Here is a 22500-nt window from a genome sequence, read left to right as displayed (position 1 = left end):
GACCTTAGAGGTCTTTGAAAAGCTACTTGAATCTCTGGCCATTCAGAAGTACTGAGAGTGATGAGACCTTGTGTACGCTTGCTTTGGAAAGGTATCTATTTCGTGTGCTGTATATCAGGTGTGTGACCCAGCTGCATCCTGAATGCTTCCTATTTTTTGTGTTTCATGCAGTTTTTGTTTATAGTCTTTAAATGTGCATTTCAGTTTATGTTTTTTTTCCTTTCTTTTTAAAATTCTGGCACTGCAGACAGCATGTCGCAAAACAACTTGTTCTAAAGAAACTGCAAGTTTAAGAAATGTTATAGTAAATGTATTTCTGTATATTGGTGTATATATGTGTATACACGTGATGATACTGTATATTTACTGCATATAAGTCTAGGAAGCAGATGCTATATACACACCTGTAGCTGATAAACACCATTCGTAATAGTACAACCCAGATGCTATCTGTGCCCTTGATATGTTTGAACATTTTCATGCAAACGTTCGTGCCACAACTCACGTCTCTTTCCCGTTGCAGTTGAGTGCACACTTGTCAGAGTGTGTCAATGCCCCCAGCACCTGTAGTTTTAAGCGCTATGGCTGCGTTTTTCAGGTCAGTATCCGACATTTGTCCTTCCCAGTCACTGACATTCCACCATGAGAGAAAGTTATTCTATTAACATTTTAACATGCAAGCTCTGGGCTTTCAGTTTTGCCATGGAACTGAGTCACCTGCTGCACGGGTGACGAGAGCCACGTGCAGCGGATGTGGGTGCTCGCTTTCTAGGCCGGGGGTGTCGTGAGACTTGAGGTAGACACCTGTGCTGAGGGGGAGTTAATGCATTAGGAGAACGATTACATTCAAAACCAGTTAGTGAATGGGACAAGCAGAACTGGCATTCGGTGGGGTTTCTAGGTAGATAGTTATGGAATTTGAGCTGTTACTTGAATGTAAGTCACTGGCAAACTGGACGTGGTTTCGGCAGTGTGTGCATCCGTGCACAGTTGTGAGGATCGCACGTGCGTGTGTCCAGAGTGCATTCCATGTACATGCCACAGGCACATGCCCGGAGGGCCATGTGGAGAGGAGGTCTCTGCCACTGCCACACCTGGGCCGTGAGAAAGCTGGTCCTGGGTTTTTGTTTTTGTTTCTGTTTTTTTAACACATCGGAGATGGCTAGTGAATTTGAATTAGTTTTCATTTAAATGTATATCTTGACCTTAGAACTATCAAAGGGCAGTATATACTCTAATTAAAGTATTTTGTGTTTGATTTTTATGTATTATCAGTACATTATTGTGAAATCAATACAGAGATATTGGCATCTCAGTATTTTCTTAGAAAGTAAAAAGCCTGAGAGTAAGAATGACTATAGCTTTCCCTTTGCTTCAGTCTCTTATGAGACTGAGCCCTCACCACTGTTATGTCGTATGTACATATATATCATTCATTCTGTGTATGTATATATATATGTTTATATATAGCAATACTTGTATCAACATATATATATGACTATTCTATGTACAGAGTATATGTTTTGGAGATCATTAAAATGCTTTCTGTGGCTTTTAAATATTCCAGTTTCAAAACAAATTATATTCTTACACCAATTACTTTGTTAAATATATGAAGAACTGTTTCCCACACTTGTTACTGACTCTGAGATGGTCTGCATCTTATGTACTCTGTAGATTGTTTATGTTCTGTATGTAACTTTCTAAGTATACGTAGGATAGTTAGGAACAGTAATACAGTGTATTTCACTGGTAAGTTAATACTTTAATAACTCATTTAGAATCTTACTTTGATTACATATTCGCTAGATTATTATAGCAGCTTCTGGCTATGACTTGCAGGTGTCTAAACATTTTCCATTTATATTTTAACGCAAAAAAATTTTAGGGAACAAAAATGATATATCTAAAATTTAGTTTCTTGCTGTTACCAGTATGAAACGTAGGTAAGAAGGCCCTTGATAAGAAGCTTGAGGAGCGAAGCTCACGGCCTCGAGATAGTTGTTGTAGAACTCGCAGTGTCTCGGCTTTGAGCTGCTCCGGTCTTCTCGAAACAGCCTCCTCACCTGCACACAGTAGATCAGGGGCCACTGAGCCCTCCTGAGGCTGGACATCCCCTGTGAGCCGTCCATGAATAAGTCACCCCCGCCTCGTGTAGTGCTGGATTGAGGTCGGCTACGAGTCTCTCTGACTTCGGCGGAGTGAGGTTGGGTAACGTGTTGCCTCTTTACTCTCGCAGGGGACAAACCAGCAGATTAAGGCCCACGAGGCCAGCTCCGCGGTGCAGCATGTCAACTTACTCAAAGAATGGAGCAACTCTCTAGAGAAAAAGGTACGACGCACCGCCTCCTGCTTTTGTTGGTTTTTAATACTTTCTTCAAATTATTTAAAGAAGAAAACCTTGTTTATAGTGAGTAATGGATTTTGCATAAAAGAAACAGCATCAAGAGTGTCAAAAAAGTAAATTCTCTTCAAGTGATCCTGAGTTTATAAATGAAGCTGTGTGGTTTTGTTAGCTTGCTCTTTGGGTTTTTGTTTGTTTGTTTATAAATTTATTTACTTATCTATTTTTAGTTTTGGCTGCATTGGGTCTTCAGTGCTGTGAGCGGGCTTCTCATTGCGGTGGTTTCTCTTGTTGGGGAGCACGGGCTCTAGGTGTGTGGGCTTCAGTAGTTGTGGCACGTGGGCTCAGTAGTTGTGGCTCGCGGGCTCCAGAGCACAGACTCAGTAGTTGTAGCGCACGGGCTTAGTTGCTCCACAGCATGTGGGATCCTCCCGGATCAGGGCTCGAACCTGTGTTCCCTGCATAGGCAGGCAGATTCTCAACTACTGTGCCACCAGGGAAGTCCTTGCTGTTTGTTTTTTAATTGCCAAGCAGCTATGAAGTGCTTTTTTTAAAAAAAAAAAAATCACATTGTGCTTCTCTTAGAATTGATCTAGGACAGGGATTGTCACTTCCAACCCCCGTCCACCCCGCACCCCATCTTTTTGTAAATAAAGCTTTATTGGAACACGGCCACACACACTCATTTTCGTATTATCCGTGGCTGCTTTGCACCAGGATGGCAGCATGGATGAGCAGAGATAGAAACTGTACGACCCGCACAGCCCCCAAAACTGTTCTCTGGCTCTTTACAGAAAAAACCTGCCGACCCCCGATCTGGAAGGTCACCAGTGTCACCTGCTTTACCATCCTCTGTCTTCTTGGAGACGAGGAGAGGACAATTGCACATCGCGAGTGTGACTGTTGACCATGGGTGTTGGGGGACCACGCAGCCCCTTCCCGGACACACCTGCTCTCCCGGGTGTCTCCTCGAGGGGCCCCAGCTGTGGGGTCTGGACTCCTCAGCAGGCCCCCGCCCACGTAGCACTCCTTCCTGGGGAGTGTGTCCTGTGGTGCTCAGCTCTCCGGGCCTTCTTACCTGAGGAAAAGATTAAAACCTCCGAGACTTGATAGAGAAGGAGGTTATAGGATCTCCCGCTGTGGCTTGTGGCTTATGTACACAAATAAGAAATTAATTTGATATTCAACGTGTTGAGAACTTGCGGTGGGAGGACACTAGGATGCAGCCAGGGCGTTGATGTTTGCTTTCTAAAGGTTTGTAAAGATTTGGATATCTTGTTTTGAGTATTAAATCCAAGCAATTTAAAACGTAAATGTACTTAAAAGAGTCTAAAGTTTTAAATCAAAAGATGTTTATTAAATCTGACATAAAATAGTTTTTTTAATATAAATGCTTAAGCTGGAGATGAGAACCAGTGAAAGGATTTGCGTGCTGTGTGTACACACGTGGGGCAGGAGAAGCCTTCTGTTTATCAGTGAAATAAAATCTGTTACCTGAATCATTTGTGACTTTCCCAGGAGCACATATTTGCTCTGAGTTCAGTGACGATTTACCTATGAATCTTTTTTTCCCCTCTTGTTGAAGAATGCATTGTTTCTGCCTTTTTTAATTATAGGCATAGATCTCAGGGCTTTTGGTCTCTCCCAGATACGGCTCCTCATTTATCTAAAAGGTTCTTCCTTTCATGTAAAGTGAATTGGTTATTCCAGCTGTGCTAGTTACATAACCATTGAGCGGGGCTGGGCTGCCGTGCGCTCAGCTCTCAGGACGGTCGTCCTCAGGGCCATCGCCGTGGGGCACGCGGGGGTCATCCTGTCACTTGCGTCCTCCTTCCCTGCTACCTCCACACTTGTCCCCCTCAAAGCATCCGCATTGCATCGCTGGAAGCTCTGGGACACAGCCGCACAGCCAGCACCCCTCCCCAGAGCTTCTCCCTCTGTACACCGGCCGAGAGGGGGCCGAGTTGCTGCTGATACATTTGAAACGTCTGTCCTCTTGGTTTTGCTGGAGCGTGAGCCTCTCCCTGCCTCCGTGCCCACTGCTCAGGTCGTCCGGGCCTCCGCCCTGCGCATCCTCGCTTGTGTTCATGAGGAGCTGGCTTCTCTTCACTGGGCCCAAGAGCAAAACCTGGACGATGAATGCAGATACTTGTATTTTCTTAAAATGGCAATTTATTTCTCATCATAGAATTATTCAGTTGGAATCTCCTGAGTTATTTTGTTCATCTATCCTAGAAAATAGAACGTCTGAGTTGATTCAGAAACACTGATTATTACATTCACAGTCAAACTAAAGAAAACTGTTTGTAAAATCCAGGCTTAAAAACGCCCCTCTTCTGTGTTAGGGGAGCTTAAATCCGAGGGCAGCGTGGGGTGCCCACCGAAACAGGCTGGGGTGGGGGTGTTCCTGGTGAGGAGGGTCTCAGGAAGGGTGAGGGCCCTGTTTTCATCTGCTGTGTGGATGTCACACTGTGCTTCCTGGAAACACACCTGCCACGTAGACTTTCCTATACCTGGTAGACCGGTGAAAGCAGGGGTCTGCAGGCACCCAGGGGCTGGGGTCCTTGATTAAAATGTGTAAATAAATAAAACGTCAGTCTAAGGGCAGTCCCTGAATTAAGAAGTTAAGAGTTGGGTGCGGCATGACGTGTGATCATCAGTGTGAGATATTTCCGTCATCCTCAGGTAGCTTGATTTGCTGCAGAAAAAAATCACCATTGGTTTTGGAGACATTACTGAGATTTTTATCAGAAAGGTTGGCCTGTGTGCATGATATTTCTTTTTTGGGGTGTGAGAATAAGGAGGCTGGGAATTGTGTCCATCTTTGACAGATGGGAGTGAGTGAATTGTAATTTCAGAAAAAACAAAAATGCCGCTGCCTGCTACCCGTGCCCCAGTCTGGGCGCTGCAGGCTGAACACTTGGAGGAGGTCGTGGGCCTGGGAGACAGCGTAGTTTAGGGAGGAAAGTCTGTTTGTGCTGAGTGAAATCCTAGGAGAGCGAAGTATATCTTGCAAGTTCTGTATTCCTTCATAAATACCTTGGTTATAAATAAAATAGACTGAGACAGCGCCCAGAGGTGCTGCCTGCCGAGCAGACTGAGTGACGTAAGGACGCCTCACTTTAGGCTCGTTGTTCTTCAGAGGGGACAAGGTCAGGAACCCAGATGTGTCCTGAGATGCCCGTGGGCCATCCCCACGGCCAGACCGTCCTCAGGTGCTGGAGGTGTTAGAGAGGCACCTGCGAGTAGAGCTGTTCCGATCCGTCTCGGAGCTCCGCGGCTTCCAGGATGGCGGCCACATCTGCGCGTGGACACAGCTGTTGGCGGAGGAAACCTTTCCAGGGGCCAAAATGCCCCTCGTAGAAACACTGTGAGAAAGAAGCCTGGTGGGATCGCCCTTGGACTCCTCACCCTGGGGCTTGTAAGACCAGTGTAAATTGGCTCTTGGGAGCCAATTATTTTTCAGAAAGGAACTTTGAAAGACTCAAAGGTGGGTTCCCTGCTGGGAATGGCGCCCCCCCCCCAGCAGACCCGTCCTGGCACCCCCAGTCGGCAGCTCCTCTGTGGCGGGGGCGGGGAGGCTGGGAGGCTGGCCCCAGGACTCACTGCAGCGCGCGAGACTGTTCCCATCGTGCTCCCTCGTTCCGTTGAGAGAGCTTTTCAAAGGGCGTGTATGGCCCACTGGTGGGCGTGAAATAATTTAGTGGGTTGCAGCTAGCATTTTCAAAAGTAAAATAGAGTAAAAGAGAAAGTATCCAGGTGCACTGTGATCAGGGCAGATGTGGTTTTGAGATCCCTGCTTTTAGGGATATGCATACGTACACAAGTGTCTGTGCAGAAGAGGTGGGGTGTAAGGATTTGTTTCCTATTATGTTTCCTTGTCCAAGTTTGAAAGCCACTCTGATAAAAGATGTATTAGTTTTCAGCAAAAACTTGAAAAAGCATCCATTCTGAAATTCAGTCCTTGCTGCACTTTGCCTCATCTTATTTGATTCTTGGGAGAGATTCTGAGAAATGCAGTTGTAGGATCCCTGTTAAACTACCAGGACTCCCATTTCCTGTGTGAAGGGATTTTTTTTTTTCCTGGAACTCCTTCGCTGAGCTGATAGAAGGCCTGTATTGTAAACATTTAATTACCATTATTATAATTGTTATAAATTGATATTAAACTCACTTTTTGTTTGCTTAATTGAAGACTTTCTTTTTCAGGTTTCCTTGCTGCAGAATGAAAGTGTAGAAAAAAACAAGAGCATACAGAGTTTGCACAACCAGATATGCAGCTTTGAAATTGAAATTGAGAGACAAAAGGAAATGCTTCGAAATAATGAATCCAAAATACTTCATTTACAGGTAAGAAGTTTAAGATTATGTCTGGATAAAAGGGAACACATCTGCGTTTCCCTCCAAGACTTTCTCAGGGAGATATTTGAGCAAAAGCCCTGACCTTTGTCGAACAAGGCAACTTGTTTCTCTTGCTTAAGTGAAACTCAGGGAAGGTGGCCTGGGTTTGCGGGCCGACCTGGGAGGCTGTAGGCACCTCTCCTCTCGCCTTTTCCCGGGGGCCAGCCCCGTCACCTCTCCTCTGTGCCCTTGGTTCATTGTTGGTGAAATAAGACTCAAAGCCTGCGTTTCTAAAAATTAGCTGTTTTATTATTATTATTTAAGATTTCATATTGTTCGTGAGTAGTTATGTGTAAAGTTTCACTTCCTAAAGTGAACTGAAGCCAAACTATTTTGTTCTGAACCTTCTAGCGATGCACGTACACAGTCACCTTATTTCACCACCTTATTTCAAACACATAAACCTTTGCTGCTCCCGAAAAAGGTGGTGTATAAATAAGCCCGATTACGATGTGGCTCCTCATTTCTGTTACCAGCACAGGCTTCCATTAGGTGCTTGTTATAGATTATCCTTCTAGACACTGTCTTCACATCCGCTTACTCAGAGTGTACCTTGGTGATGGTAATTCTGGTGTGTATCACACACACCCGTGGGAGAATCACATGTTGCCGAAAGGGTCTTTCAGTGCTTGTACTTACAGTGTTTCCCTAAATTATCTGGAAGAGAAAATATTTCTAATAGCTCCAGAGTCACAGCATCTTTGAGATTGTCTTTCCTCCCATTTTAATGTTGAGATTAGTTATAGTGCCTTGAATTGAATAGGGATTTATTAAATTAACTTCATTTGTATTAAACTCTGTGGTGGTCCCGAGACAAGGAAAAACACAATGAACCATTAGGTTGTAGTAGAAAAGATACAAGTCATAAGTATTGAATCAAGTCAGAAACGTACAGTGTCGCGTAAAACACCACAAGCTTCCTCCGGGAAGTCTGTGGCGTTTTGCCGAGGCCTCGGAGGTGCTGGTCAGCGTGTCCAGACAGAGGCCTGTGCTGCCATCCAGTAAGCAGGTCCAGCTGTGCGCAGGGTGGCCAGGGCTCAGAGGGGTGCGTGGAAAGGCCAGGAAATTCTGTTATGCTAGAGAACTACTTGTTAAGGCATACTGACAGCAGAAGGAAGAATGAGTAGTGGGTTGTTGTTTTTTCTTATATTTAATTCTTATTTTAATGTAGTGGTTTCCAAAGGTTTTTTTTATTGAAGTAGAGTTGATTTACAGTGTTGTGTCAACTGCTGCTGTACAGCAAAGTGACTCAGTTATACACGCACACATTCTTCTTCATATTCTTTTCCATTATGGTTTATCATAGGATACTGAATATAGTTCCCTGTGCTATGCTGTAGGACCTTGTTTATCCATTCTATATACAGTGGTTTGCAACTACTAACCCCAACCTCCCACTCCATCCCTCCCCCATCCCCTCCCCCTTGGCAACCACCAGTCTGCTCTCTCTGTCTGTGAGTCTGTTTCTGTTTCGTAGATATGTTCGTTTGTGTCATATTTTAGATTCCACATATAAGTGGTATCATGTGGTATTTGTCTTTCTCTTTCTGACTTCGCTTAGTATGATAATCTGTAGTTGCATCCATGTTGCTACAAGTGGCATTATTTCATTCTTTTTTATGGCTGAGTAGTATTCCATTGTATATATGTAGTAGTGGGTTCATTTATAACCAAAAAAAATGGGAGTGTCCATAATGAGGTCATCGATGCACTCGCCTGACACCTTGGAGATTTTATATGCATTCCTCTCCTCCATTCCCCACTTCCAGCATGAAAAGTTGGAATTTACTTAAATTTAATCATTCCACTCTGCGTGATTCACGTTTTAAAACTTCCACGATTGAAGAACCACTGAGATCTAAGTCAGAGAGATCCAGCTCCAAGCTGCGGAGCCTGGGGAGGGGAAGGCTGAGCAGTGCCATGTCTGCAGGCGGCGGTGACCCGTGCCGGCGTTCTTCTCCTCCTCCTTGGAAGGCAGGCACGGAGGAAAGTAGGCTGCATTCCAAGAGAGGGACAGAGGTCAGGAGCAGGGGCTGACGGGCTGGAAACCCCTCCGGACGGCTGACCATTTCCCGATGGTTTACATGGAACCGCGTCCCCTGCATGATCTCAGGGTCGGTAATGTTCGTCACCGTGGTTGCCAGCGCTGAGAGGCGGCCTGGACCATCCTCCTCTGAGTGAACATTGATGGCGGCCCTGCGGACTGGGGCTGGAGATGCCGGCTCTGGGTGGCGCTCTCCCTCCCATCCCTCCCGACCTTCCCCCGCCAACCCCCCCATTTCAGCAGAGCCTGGCTCAGACCTGCCCCTCGGTCCTCACCCTAGAAATTCCAGCTGCCGGAGGACAGTTTACCTGAGCGCCATACAGTGGCTCAGGAACCACCACCGTGACTGGCCGCTGTTCCTCACTGCCGCCTTTGCCACTCTCTCCGCGGCAGAATGGACCTTCCCTCCCCACTTCCTTTCCTCAGGCACCTCAGATGGCACTGTACATGCCACCTTCTCCAGGGAGCCTTCCCCACCCTGTGCACTGGACCCCCTGGATGGTGACAGACCTGTCCCTCTCTGTGTCATCTCCTCCCTTGTCTGAGTCTCCAGTCGACCCTAAATCCTGAAGACAGGCTTGTACAGGAGTCCACACAGAGTGCAGAGCTCCTGACGGCCCCAGATAGGGCGGATGGGATGCAGTCAGAGTTGTGCAAAGGAAGTGGAACTTAAGAGTGGGTTAGCTTTTGCCAGCCGTGGAAGGGTAGTTTCTTACTATTTTACTTTGTAAAGAATTTTTTTTTTTGGCCATGCCGTGCAGCATGTGGGATCTTAGTTCCCCGACCAGGGATTGAACCTGTGCCCCCTGCAGTGGAAGCACGGAGTCTTAACCACTGGACCACCAGGGAAGTCCCTTTTTTCTCAATTTAAAAAGACAGCCTAGGGCTTCCCTGGTGGTGCAGTGGTTAAGAATCCTCCTGCCAATGCAGGGGACACGGGTTCGAGCCCTGGTCCGGGAAGATCCCACATGCCGCGGAGTAACTAAGCCCGTGAGCCACAACTGCTGAGCCCGCGTGCCTAGAGCCCATGCTCCGCAACAAGAGAAGCCACCACAATGAGAAGCCCGTGCACTGCAACGAAGAGTAGACCCCACTCGCCGCAGCTAGAGGAAGCCCGCGTGCAGCAGTGAAGACCCAACACAGCCAAAAATAAATTAATTAATTTATTTTTAAAAAAAGAAGACACCACTGAGCTTCCCTGGTGGCGCAGTGGTTGGGAGTCCGCCTGCCGATGCAGGGGACCTGGGTTCGTGCCCCGGTCCGGGAGGATCCCGCATGCCGCAGAGCGGCTGGGCCCGTGAGCCATGGCCGCTGAGCCTGCGCGTCCGGAGCCTGTGCTCCGCAACGGGAGAGGCCACAACAGTGAGAGGCCCGTGTACCGCAAAAAAAAAAAAAAAAAAAAGAAGACACCACAATGAGAAGCCCGCGCACCACAACGAAGAGTAGACCCCGCACGCCGCAACTAGAGAAAACCTGCACGCAGCAACAAAGACCCAATGCAGCCAAAAATAAATAAGTAAAATAAACTTAAAAAAAATGTGAAAAAAAAAAAAAGAGCCTAGATGTGAGCTTCATTCCCGTGTTGCACTGTTGGCAGGAGCTGCACTCCCGGGCGCTCCCGCAGTCAGTGGCTCTGCCGGGCTGGAGCGAGAGCGCTCTGTCCACGGGCCCCTTGCTGGGCCCGGGAGTCCCACCCACATCGGCTCGGTGACCAGATGGTGCCAAGTGACAGACGGCGATTTAAGCCCTAAGTGCACGAGCATGAGACCGATAGACTGATGCTCTGTGAGCAGGTCTCCTGATCAGGGTTTATTCACATAGTGTGTGATCTGTGCTGTTTCTCTCAGCTCCTGAATCCTTTTTTCTAGTAAAATCCTCACCTGCATTTAAGATTTGTTTTTTATAGAAACTCTGCAGGGGCTGAGGGTAGACTGCTCTTCAAGAATGACATCATGTTTGCTGCATCTTACAGAGAAAGCTTAATTTAGGTCAGCATTCTGCTTTGACCTCATACCCTTTCTGCAAACGAAGGGTCTGTTTGAAAATAGCACATTTTCCCTTGCTGTGTGAGGAGTGCCTTTTAAACAGTGGTTGGGCCTTGTCTGTGTGTGTGCGCGCGCGCGCGCGTGTGTGTGTGTGTGTATGTGTACACGTGTGCTCGCTCCCATGTTCCCTCCTGCCCGCCACCCGCCTGCTGACTCCATGTTCCTGGCTTGTAGTTGGGGCCTTGCTGTCATTTCAGACTCCACGGTTCTGCTCCCTCTCGAGAGCGCCTCATGCGTTCGTGCCACTGTCCTGTGTGCGCCACCAGTCCCGGGGCTGGGGAGGGGGGCTTGGAAGTGATGAGCAGCTCGTCCTCATGGTTTACAACGAGGTCCACCAAGGAACTGCCACTGATTGTTTAGGTTTCCATTAACTCCCCTCTTATTCTCACTAGTACCCACATCAGCCTAGTTTGTCATTTTGTCACTTGAGTAGGTAGAGGTCAGGAGAAAAATTACAGCTGTTCATTATGGGTATGGGCGTTCATTCATGTCAATAGGATTGTCCCCAGAAAATAGACTTTGTGAACTAACTATGCTTCTCACCATATATATTTTAAAATAAAGTGGTATCGGTGCAGAAAGAAGTGTTCTTTAGAGAAATCGTCTTTACTTTTTAAATGTTAGCCAATGTCAGGGTTTCTTGGAAAGAAGAAGATTAACACTGTATTTTTACCCAGAAAAAGTAACCCAAGCCTACATGTTTGTTCCTTCACGGTTATTAAGAGCCAGCAAAGGTGCTGAAACCTCGATGTTTAAAAATAGTCTCCCAAAAGGAGAAGTGAACTCGGCAGGTCCCCGGGGCTCTCCCCTGTGTGGCCTCAGCCTCAAGGGCGGCCCAGCCGCTCCACAGCTTCAGGGGCTGAACCACCCAGCCTTCGGGAGCTTTATTTCAAAAATGCAAATTCTTTTTAGAAGTGAAAACTCTCTGGGTCCCTGGCTTCACCTAACAAGTGGGCAGGCCAGTCCTGCAGACAAACTGGGCCGCCATGGCTGGCACGCCAGGCTCACCCCTCCAGTTTCTGTTACAGACGTGCTGGTCATGTGCTTCTGGAAAAGGGGGTTTCTGAATTATTTAAGTCAAGCCTCGCTGTCGACAGCCACGTGTTTGTCAGCAGGGTTGCTCTGCCCCAGTGGGAACAGACCCCCACCCACCCCGCCAATAGGCACTGGCCCCTTGGCTTCACCCGGGGCCCCGAGGACCTGCCTCCAGGGCCCTGTCCTGCTGCCAGCCCTGTGCTGGCAGCCAGGTCTCTGGAGCCAGGTGGCAGTGTGGTGGCAGCTCTCTCTTCTGGGACCCAGGCGGGGTTCTGAGCACTCTTTGTGCCCCAGAAACAGGGCAGCCCCTCTAGCCCTGGAGGCCATATAGTTTGGCCTCTGCTGGTCGCTCGACCCTGCAGGGGATGGAGGCCTCCAGACGGGGCCGATGAGTGTGACTCCAAGTCCTGAGCTGAGACGCTAGGACAGAGGGATGTGGGAGCCGCGTGCCCTGCACTTGGTGGGTGAGGCCTCGGTCCCCTCCTGGAACTAGGGGCCTGGGTCCCTGTGTCCCCCGAGATGCCCGTGGGTCTAAGGTAAGATGCCCTGTGCGGGCTGATGTGGGCTCCCTGTGCCTGACCAGCGGGCGTCTGCTGGTAGTGGTGCAGCGCTGGCAGCGAGCTCTAACTGTATTTTGCCTTTTTCACACCTTTGATGTGGAAGCGAGTAATAGACAGCCAAGCAGAGAAACTGAAGGAGCTCGACAAAGAGATCCGCCCCTTCCGGCAGAGCTGGGAGGAGGCAGGCAGCATGAAGAGCAGCGTGGAGTCGCTCCAGAGCCGGGTGACCGAGCTGGAGAGTGTGGACAAGAGTGCGGGGCAGGCGGCTCGGAACACAGGTGAGAGCCGTGCGGGTCCGGGAGGCCCCGGGACAGGGGAGCCTGGCCGGGTCCCGGGGCCCCAGGCCAGAGCTGGGGTAGGCGAGGCACGTGCTGCCTTAGGCCGGCGCCGTCCAGTCACGGCCGGTGCTTCTGATGCGCCGCCTGCCGGGGCAGCTGGCTTCCTACCGAGATGCCCACAGCAGGGGCCCAGACGCTCCCCTCCGTGCAGGAGGGCTGCGTGGCAGAGTGGGCGCGGGGCGGCCTGCGGGTCGGGTGCTCCAGACCCGCTCCTGAAGGCCTGGGGGACAGAAGGTGACCAGAGGCAGCAGGGGACCCGGCGAGCCCAGCAGCGTGTCCGATACCTAGAAGCCACCGGGGCCGCTGCTTCAAGGGCCGAGCGAGTATTCTGAATATCTGCACGAGAAGGATTAATGGGGGAAAGAACAAGGATTACTGTGATGCGTGTGGGGCTGGATTCAGCCAGCCAAGGACGTGGAGTGGGGTGGGGGGAGGAGCAGCTTAAGCCCTGACAGGGCGCAGCTGACCCGGAGCGTGGGGGCTGGAGGCAGGGGCCGTGAGCCAGAGGGCAGGCAGCCCAGGCTGTCGCCTCTCAGCAGGCTGTGGATCCCGAGGCCTGCGTTTCCGGTCCTCCACGGGGCACGCACCAACCCCCAGCAGCCACAGCGAGTTTGGGCTCTTCTGCTCAGATGCTGGTGGGGATCGGCTTCTCCAGCCCCTGTGATAGTCATGTGTCTCCGCGCCCATCTCTCCCGCCCGCCGCAGGCCTGCTGGAGTCCCAGCTGAGCCGGCACGACCAGATGCTGAGTGTCCACGACATCCGCCTGGCCGACATGGACCTGCGGTTCCAGGTCCTGGAGACCGCCAGCTACAACGGTGTGCTGATCTGGAAGATCCGCGATTACAAGCGGCGGAAGCAGGAGGCCGTCATGGGGAAGACCCTGTCCCTCTACAGCCAGCCTTTCTACACCGGCTACTTCGGCTACAAGATGTGCGCCAGGGTCTACCTGAACGGGGATGGCATGGGCAAGGGGACGCACCTGTCGCTGTTCTTCGTCATCATGCGCGGAGAATACGACGCCCTCCTTCCCTGGCCGTTCAAGCAGAAGGTGACGCTCATGCTGATGGACCAGGGGTCCTCCCGGCGACACTTGGGGGACGCTTTCAAGCCGGACCCCAACAGCAGCAGCTTCAAGAAGCCCACCGGCGAGATGAACATCGCTTCCGGCTGCCCAGTCTTCGTGGCGCAGACTGTGCTGGAAAACGGGACGTACATTAAAGATGATACCATTTTTATCAAAGTCATAGTGGATACTTCGGACCTGCCAGACCCCTGACGAGTCTCTGGGGAGGTGGATTGAGCAGAAGGCAACTCCTCTGGGGGGTTTGAACCGGCCGTCTCCACCGAGGTCCTCACGCCCAGAAAAGGACCTTGTGGAACGGAGGAAGCGGCAGAAGGTGGCCGCGGGCCGGCGGGAGGAGCCACGCGTCAGGACACACACGCCACGTTCTCTAATAGACTAGCAACGCTTCACTTGGAAGAATTATTTATCCTTCGACGAGAGAAATACTGCTGTCAGAGAAGGTTTTCGTTTTCATTTTTAAAGATCTAGTTAATTAAGGTGGAAAACATATATGCTAAAGAAAAGAACCATGATTTTTCTTCCTTAAACACCAAAAAAAGAACACACACACACACACACACACACACACACACACATGCACATACCTGGGGATAGCTGGACATGTCAGCATGTTAAGTAAAAGGAGAATTTATGAAATCATATGCAGTTCTGCTATATTCATTCTAAGATTCAAGAGTGCAGTCCTGTTTCCAACATAGCCTGTTGTCTGTTTTAAGGCCTCATCCGGTCTCTGCTTCAATACTCTGTCAGAAGACCCTGAAGTGCACCTAGGTCTTTTTTGAAAGTCTCTAAATTCAGAATCGTTTTTTAATTTAAAGTTCTAAGATAATTGTTACTGCAAACATTTCATTTTAAAACGTCGATAAACTGATATTTCTTGGAAGAAAATGTAAAATATCAAACCCTGGTTATCACTTGTGATAGGAAAGAGAATATTCAACCTGCTGTTATTTCTCGTTAGAAATGTAAGCCTCCGATATCTGTCGTAGTTAATGACGCTACTTCAAAATCACTATGAAAGGAAAATTGCTCATAGATGCTGTGCATCATTTCAGATTTATAATTGTTTTCACCCTAAAATAGGGCATTAGTTGAACTTTGGAGTTCTAAACAAAATCCTGTAGGTTTTTAAAATTCTGCCCCACGTGTTCAGACAAGCTCTCTATTGCTGACAACACCGACCTTCCGTGTCCAGTGTCCGGGGGTGGGCAGGTGACTCGTGCTTGAAGGAGGCCACAGCAGATGTGTTTCTTCATCCTGTCGTATTGCTGCATTTGTTAACAGCGTTTGCGTAGAGATGGTGGCATACTGTACATGTGCCTTAGATGTGACATGCTGCTTCTCGACCCCAGCTTTGTGTTCACTGTAATTCCAGAAGGTGATAGTTCAGCCAGACCTTTCTCTTGATCACTAGACCTTTTGCCTCTTCGAGGGCCCTCAGACAGCCCTGTCCCTGCTGAGGAAGCCGGGCCCCCTCGTCGGCTTCTGGAGCCTCCACTGCTTCATTATCACAGATTCCAAATCTCTAGGCCCCAAAAGCGAGCCGCGCAGTCCACACGCAGGCAGGGACAGGGCAGGAGCTGCGCCTCTGCGTCCCCGGGCTGCGGGCGCTCCCACCACCCGCCGCGGGGCCCTCTGAGCATTCCAGAGACTGCTCCCCGGGGGCCGCCCAGTCTGGCCCACAGGCGTCCTGGGGCCCGCCCCTCTCTTGGGAAGGGTGGCCCTGGGGTCTTTGGCCCCAGCCTGCGCCTGTCCGGGCGGCATTTCTCACCCCGTTTACCTTCTCTCAATGGTCCAACTGTGACAGAGCGGGGCCCTGCTCCTGTGCCCCCTGCTATGCACCATGCTCCACGGGTGCTCTTACCACTGATGGGTGCTACACGTGACGGGTGCTTCTTAGGCAAAACCAATGTGTGTGAACCGCCGCATCTGTGCCACTCATCCAAAAGACGCGCCCACGAATTGGCCAGCTGGGCCGCGCACCTCAGACTGCCTGCCTCCGGGCTCCCCGTGGCCACGGCCACGCGGGGGACGGCGGGGTGGTGCCCGGTGGCCCCCGTGTCTCTGGTGCTGCCCTCCGCCCTGGGTGTGCCTTCGCCCCAGTGCCTGCTGGAAGCACCTCCTGGCCACCGCCGTCCCAGGCTTCCATAAGTGACCTCATGGGTTCCAAGCACCTGCCCTGCCCTTCGGCAGTTAAGATGTTCAGTTGTCTTCGTCTCTTTTTCTTTCCCATCCTCTGACCCCAGAATTGCTTTGAGGGCGAATCAGTGTCATCGGTCCTGCCCAGTAAGGAGTCGTGTGTCCCCGCTCACAGAGGAGGGCCCTCCTGCAGGTGCTGTGGGACCACTGTTCCCCCCAAGTGCCCAGACCTCCTCCAGGCCTGGGCCCGGTTCTGCCCTGGAGACCCAGGGGAGGGAGGCTGCCCGGCAGGCCCCACCCGGCCTCAGATGGCTCTCCCGAGGCCAGGGGTTACCAACAGGGACTTCCTCCCCTTCACGGAAAGTATGGGCGTTGTTAACAAATTCAGGATAAGCAACATCTCGGTCTGGTTAAAAAAAAATTCTTTCCCTCCCCTGGGTTGGAATCCTGTTGGGGGCGGGCCGCTGGCAGCGCCCCAGGAGCATCCGTCCCTTGGTGGGGGGACTTTTCCAGCAGCTCCTCCCGGTGGGAGACGCCAGGCCCCTGGCCGCCACCCAGGAGCCCAAGGGAGTCAGCTTCACTGTCCCCCGGCGGGAGGCTGGGACGCTGGGACGCGGCGGGAGCTTCAGGCCGTGGCTCGGTGACGGTTGGTGGTAGCGGGTCGCACGCCTCCCTGGTGCCCGCGGGCCCTCCCGCCACCAGGGCCGCAGCGACAAGTGATGGTGTCGGACACGGCGTGTGGACGCACTTTTCCCGTGTACCGAAAGTGACAAATTCCGCACAGAACAAAACCGCTCCAGTGCCGTAGAGGAACCGACGCCGAGTCCCGTGCAGGGTTAGCGCCCCTGCTTCCGCGTCGTTGCCTGTCCTGGAAATGAAGACCGGCCGGGTCTGCCTGCCTGCAGGTCTCTGGTCAGGGGTGGGGGGCCAGGGTGTCAGGCCGGCGGGGCCAGCGAATGCCAGGCTCTGGCTCTGGGGCTGGAGCAGCCCGGGCGGCTCACCTGGGCCTCTTTTTACAGGTTGGGGTTCTCAGTTTCCCAGGTTCGTGGTGACGCAGAGGAGACGGGTAAATTGCTCCAAGACCTGTCACACGAGAGGGTGGCACCAGCCCCCAAGAGTGAGTCAGGCGCGGTCACCGAGCGGCCGTCGAGGAGGGCCACCGGCCCCGCCACCCCGGCCCCGCCCCAGAACGCAGCCGCCAGCTGAGCCCAGGCTCTTGGCCAGGCGGCCCTCCTGCCCCCGCCTGTCACCTCCCTGTCCTGGTGGCCGACTCCACCAGGCCCCTCAGACGCCGGCCAGGACGGCACAGCCTCTCCCCAGCAGCTCGTCTCCTGCAGCGTCCCCAGCTGCCCAGGGCCGCGCGTCCCTGTTGACCCTCCGCGTCATGGGGGTGGTCGCCCGCGGTGGGCCCGGCATCCTGCAGCCCGTGGGCAACTTCAGGCAGAGGAAAGGGCGGCTGGACGAACCCTTAGGCACAGCAGGGCCCCGAGGGGGTGGGGGGAGAGGCAGGACCCCGAGTGCACCCTGGGGGGTGCGCTGGCCCCTCCAGCCGTCCAGGCCCGCACCTTCTTCCCGCCTGCACGTGGAGGAGTGCCCATCGTCCCGTGCCGGACACAGACCTCTCCGGCCCCAGCATCCCTGCCTGTCTTCACGGGCTTGGGCAGGAGATGAGATTCCTCGTGGGGCCTCTTGCCCACACCTCCGCTCTCCAAAACGTATCCCTCGCTTGCAGTGATTATCAGTGCTGGAAAGGGCTCAGGCGGAGCCGTAGGATACTGTTTTCTAACTTCTAGTCTAGATCTTTACTGATCGGGCCGCCGAGGAGAGCTGCGGGGAATTCCGGGAGCTCCTTTGCATCTGTGACATGAAGGGGGGGGTCTGTCACCCAATCTCCTCAGCCCAAGACCATGGCTCTGCCTTCTGTTTGCAAATCTTGATAGTTGTGTTTTTTCCAAAGTACAACGTGTCCACTAGGGTCGGGTCAGACAAGGTCGGCGTGAGGCTCCAGTGAGGGCAGGTGACCCGGTTGTTCGTCTCTGCTGTCTGTCGGGCGGTGCTGCTCGTCACCAGGGCCCCGGAGCAGCGGGGGGCAGGGCGCAGACCTGGGAGCGTCCGGGGCGTTTTCTGCTGGCCTCGGGTGACCCAGGCCACAGGTGGCTGGTGCCGTTTGCGGAGGCCCGAGTGGCACCAAGCAGTGCTCGCATTTCATTTCTGCCACTGCTGCTGTGTCTAGAGTCTGTCTTGTGAACTCACGACGCGAGAGGTGGAGTCCAGGACGGCTGCACCACTCCTGCGGTTCGTGGTGATCGGGTCGTAACTCAGTCCCCTTAGACCAGTGAGATAACTTCCACAGCAAACTCAACGACTTAATCGGTAAACACAAAAGCTGGCACGATCCTCAAGGATTTCTATAAGAATTCTCTGTAGAATAGCGTCTGTGGTAAAGGAAGTGTGTAAATCAACGCAGACAGTTGTGTCGCATCTCCAGAATCGATTCTTTCTCTGACGGCACCCTCTGCGTTCAGTTCTCTTACCCAAAACAAAGACCAAAGAAGGCCAATCTCTCATTTGACTCTCTATTTTTAACCTGCCTGTTTTAAAAATTGCATCTGTATAACCGCTCGCTGTGAGGACCCATCTCGACAGTCCAAGTGATTGTGACCAGTGATTCACGTCCCGTGTTCTTCTGCTCTTCTAAGAAAAAAACACAAAAGGACAGTGTAAGTTATTGCCCAGCAATAATCATGTTGTTACTGTGGGTTAGCAACATGGCTGACTTCCTGGTAGCATTATTATGTTTGATATTTTTGTTTACTGTACACTGTGTGTGGTTTTATTTGGTATTTATTTGTGTTTGGAGGTCTTGCAACGTTTTTGTGTTTCTGATGCTAATAACTAAAGTTTGTAAGAGTGCAGAATGCAAAACTTTGAAATGCGAAACTGTCTGATTAGAGGCAAATAAATCTGACTAGGAGTCTTGCTTTCTCTCACACTGACTCGTAGGCCCAGGCGCGGCCCAGGGCCCCGTGAGGGGGCCCCTCCCTCCTGCGGTCACTGTCCTGGGCTCTGCGTACACGTTTTCTGCACCGGCCCCTGCAGAGGGTGCCACCGGTCCTGCCGTGGCTTCCTGGCCTTCCCTTCAGGCGGTGGCTTTACCTTGAGGGGGGTCCCCGGGGCCTTTGCACCCAGCAGCCGTGCTCAAGGCCATGGCTTGGTCCAGAGCAAGCCAGGGGGCCCTCATCCTCCCGGAGATCCTGTGCCATTTCCGCCACTTTATCAGCTATGGGACTTCGAGCTCTTCGAGCCTCGGTTTCCTCGCGTGTCAGGGGAAAGACAGCGTCTGCCTCCTTTCTGAAACCAGGGGGCTGGCTGTGAGCCCCGCCAGTGCTGACACCGCGGATGGTTGTGGGGCCTCCAGGCGGCGCCTTCCACGCAGCCACCCGCAGTGGGGACACTGGGGGCACAGGGCCAGCAGGCGCCTGCCCGGCTCAGCACCAGCGGGCCGGTCTCCCCGGGCGGTCAGGCCCCGGAGCAGGAAGCCCTGCGTCTCCCACGGTGTTCCCCCGAATCACCAGGTGCGCGGGCTGCTTTCCAGCACCGCGAGGCAGCGCGAAGGCCCTGGGGACCGCTCAGCCCTTCCCCCACTCGCCCTGGTCCTCCACGTGTCGCCGCCGCAGCCCGCGAAGCCCGTGCTCGGCCTCACCCCTTCTCTAAGTCACGGCTTGCGGCCCGGGCCTCCCCGTGCGCCCACCGGGCAGCAGGAAGGGGCAGCGCAGGAACCGGCCCCCAAGGCTGCTCCCACCCAGGGGCTCAGGGCCTGGCCCAGGGGTGCTGCCCTGGGCCCCAGGGGCTCAAGTGTTCCTGCCCACCCCGCACCCGGAGCCCTGCAGGGGAGCCCGTGGCCCCCAGCTCTTCCTACACGGGGTCCCCACACACAGGAGCTGCCAGAGAGGGGACCACATTCAGTCCCTCCGTCTGGGGGGCGTCCCAAGTCCACGCACCCCTTGCGCTCCGCCCTCCTCCCTGGGCGCTCAGGCCTGGCGCCCCACCTCGGACCTGATGCCACCACGGGTGCTGAGTGAGGCCCCTGGGGGGCCCTGAAGCTGGAGCCCCTGGCGGGTGGCAGCGCGCAGTGTGGACGGCGCCGCGGGCGGGCAGCGCGCGGAGCCGTGTCCGTGGGGTCTCCAGCACCCCCGGAGGGGCCGCTCAGCTGGGATTTCGGAAGCCGGATCCTTTTCCCCTTCTGGAGTTTTTTCCCCTGCGTCTTACGGGGCAAGAATCGGCAACAACTCCCAGGATGAAGGGCCCGCCCCGGGGTTGCCCCTGGGCCGAGGCCGCAGACCCGGGCGCCGCTCGGCCGCAGGGCTGCTGGGGGCGGGGCCTCCCGGCGGCTCCCCGGGGCCTGGCCCCGCCCCACCTCGGTCCCCGCAGTCGACCCGGGTGCGGCCCGGTCCCCGCCTGCGGAGGGACCCTCGCCGCCTCCCTCAGCCCCGGACGCGGGGTGGGCTGCCTGTTCTGAGCCCTGCGATGAAGGGGGACTAGCGGGAAGCTGGGGACTCGCTGCCGCTGTCCCCTCAGCAGCCGGGGCAGAAACGCTGCCATGCTCCCGGGACCGAGCCGTCCCGAGAAGTGTGCCCGGAGCCCCGGCCCCCCGCACGTGCCCCGGACGCCCGTGCTCTGCAGGGTCTGTTTTAAGTAAGAAGAGCGAGGCCTGGAGAGGAGGGGGCGCGGCCCCGGAGCCACCCTGCGCTTTGCTGTCTCGCGTGTGGCCGGCCTGTTTGGGGACCGCTGGGACCTCACGGGGTCGTTTCCAGCTGTGGGATCGAAATCGGCGTCGGCGGCCTCTTAACCCCCCCAACCCCACCCCCCAGGGGAAGCGGCGCCAACGCTGACCCCGCAGAGGCCCAGGACGTGTGTCCCTGCAGAGCTCCGGCTGCTTGGAGGAGGCGTCCTGAGCCCGGCCACAAGATCAGAAGTCAGAGATTGAGAGGAGGCTTTGAGTGAACCAAGCCCCGGGCCCCGGCCTTGCTCCCGGGTGACCCTTGGACCCCAAGGGAGGCCTCGGAGGGCGGAGGCCAGACCCCAGAGACCCAGGCAGCCACTGCCCCCGCCAGGCCCCGGGGGGTGGGCTGGAATCTGAGGACCAGAAGGCTGGCCCTGGAGTTGGGGGGATGCAGGGCTGCAGGCAGAGCCCCCCCACCCCCTGCGCCGAGCACCTCTCTGTTTCCTTGTGGGTAAAATGGGGATAGCAGCGCCTCTGCTCGCGTGAGGCCGGGTGGAAGGTGCCCTGGGGTGGGGGGAACATGTGCTCAGCCAGTGGTGCCGACACACCTGGACAGAGCACCTTGAGGTGACCTCGGCCTGCTGGGCAGGGCGGGCCGGCCCTGGACTTGGCCTCTGGTCATTCAGCTGAGAGGTCTCCAGCCACAGACAGGCACCCCGGGAGTCAGGGACCACGCGGTGGCCGTGGCCCTGGGCTCCAGAGGCTCCCCCTTCTCCCAACGCCTGCCGAGTCTGGGGCGCGGACACCTAGTTGACGCAGCCTCCGTGGGTCCGCTCCCCTTGTGGCGGCCCTCAGACTCGGCCCTGTGTGTCCCGTCTCGTCCACTCATTTGTCCTCGCCCAGCCGATCCCAGGGCAGGGGAGAGGGGTCGGGAGGTCTCTGACCTCCAGCTGTGGCTCCTCTGGGCCCAGAGGCCTGCGAAGTTCCCGACAAACTTCTCCTCCAAACAAAGGCTGTGGGGCGGTGACCAGTCCCCCCGACACCGGGAGAGGGGGCAGGGGGGGCAGGCAGGACAGCGCAGGCCTGAGCTGGACCCTCGCGGGACCCCTCCCCAAGGTGGGGGCTTAGTGACGTGCCGGGGGCAGCTCCCAGGTCAGTCTCCCCCGATGTCCTCCTTTTCCCAGCGTCCGCAGACAGAAAAGAGATGGAGTGTCCAGGGCTGAGCATCTCCTGGTGCCCTGTGAGGCGGGCACTGCCACCCGGCTTTGCAGGTGAGGGTTGCAGGTGAGGGACGAACCAGGTTAAGTGAATCGTGTGGCCTTGCCCTGCATCCACACCCGGGACAGCCTGCATCCGAGCCTGGCGCCCCACTGCTGGACAACAGAGCTGCCCCACCTGTGCTCCCCTGGTGGACAGGTGGCCAGCTCAGCCCCTTCCAAGCCAGCCGGAGACCCCCGTTCACACCTCCCTCGTGTACATCAGACCCAGCCCCCAACACTGCCCTGGCCTCACCTCCTGCTGTGCTCTTCTCGCCTTCCTTGGAGCCTCAGGGCCTTTGCACCAGCTGCTTGCTCCCAGGTCTCAGCTGGCATGTCCCCTCCTCACAGAGGCCTGCCCTGGCCACCTTGCCTGAGGGCTCCTGCACAGCCTCACGCACACTCCGGCCCTCCCCGGTTGATCCGTGCTTCCTCAGAGCACTGACCAGTCCATCATCCGTCTCCCCGTCCACTGGCAAACCCAGGAGGCTGCACTCCCAGCCCCGCTGCAGGACTGGTGCCAAGCGTGT

General features: G+C 54.2%; 1 protein-coding gene across 8 annotated transcripts in view; it reads left to right on the top strand.

Moving 5' to 3' along the window:
• TRAF3 (TNF receptor associated factor 3) overlaps nt 1-18965 on the top strand; it is a 111272-nt gene extending 92307 nt beyond the window's left edge. For 7 of the 8 annotated variants that reach the window (XM_067723988.1, XM_067723888.1, XM_067723800.1 and 4 more), the window contains 5 exons: nt 524-598; nt 2240-2332; nt 6554-6694; nt 12533-12707; nt 13473-18965. In XM_067723988.1, coding sequence (XP_067580089.1) covers nt 524-598; nt 2240-2332; nt 6554-6694; nt 12533-12707; nt 13473-14044 — 1056 coding nt within the window. In that variant the 3' untranslated portion in view covers nt 14045-18965. The remainder of the gene's footprint in view (nt 1-523; nt 599-2239; nt 2333-6553; nt 6695-12532; nt 12708-13472) is intronic. The other variant, XM_067723937.1, reaches the window with a different exon arrangement.
• Nucleotides 18966-22500: the final 3535 nt, after the last annotated feature.

The sequence above is a fragment of the Pseudorca crassidens genome, chromosome 1 (assembly GCF_039906515.1).
Source record: "Pseudorca crassidens isolate mPseCra1 chromosome 1, mPseCra1.hap1, whole genome shotgun sequence".
In the NCBI taxonomy this organism is placed as follows: Eukaryota; Metazoa; Chordata; class Mammalia; order Artiodactyla; family Delphinidae; genus Pseudorca; species Pseudorca crassidens.
Note: the sequence above shows the minus strand (reverse complement) of the source record. Positions and strands in the feature narration are given on the sequence as shown.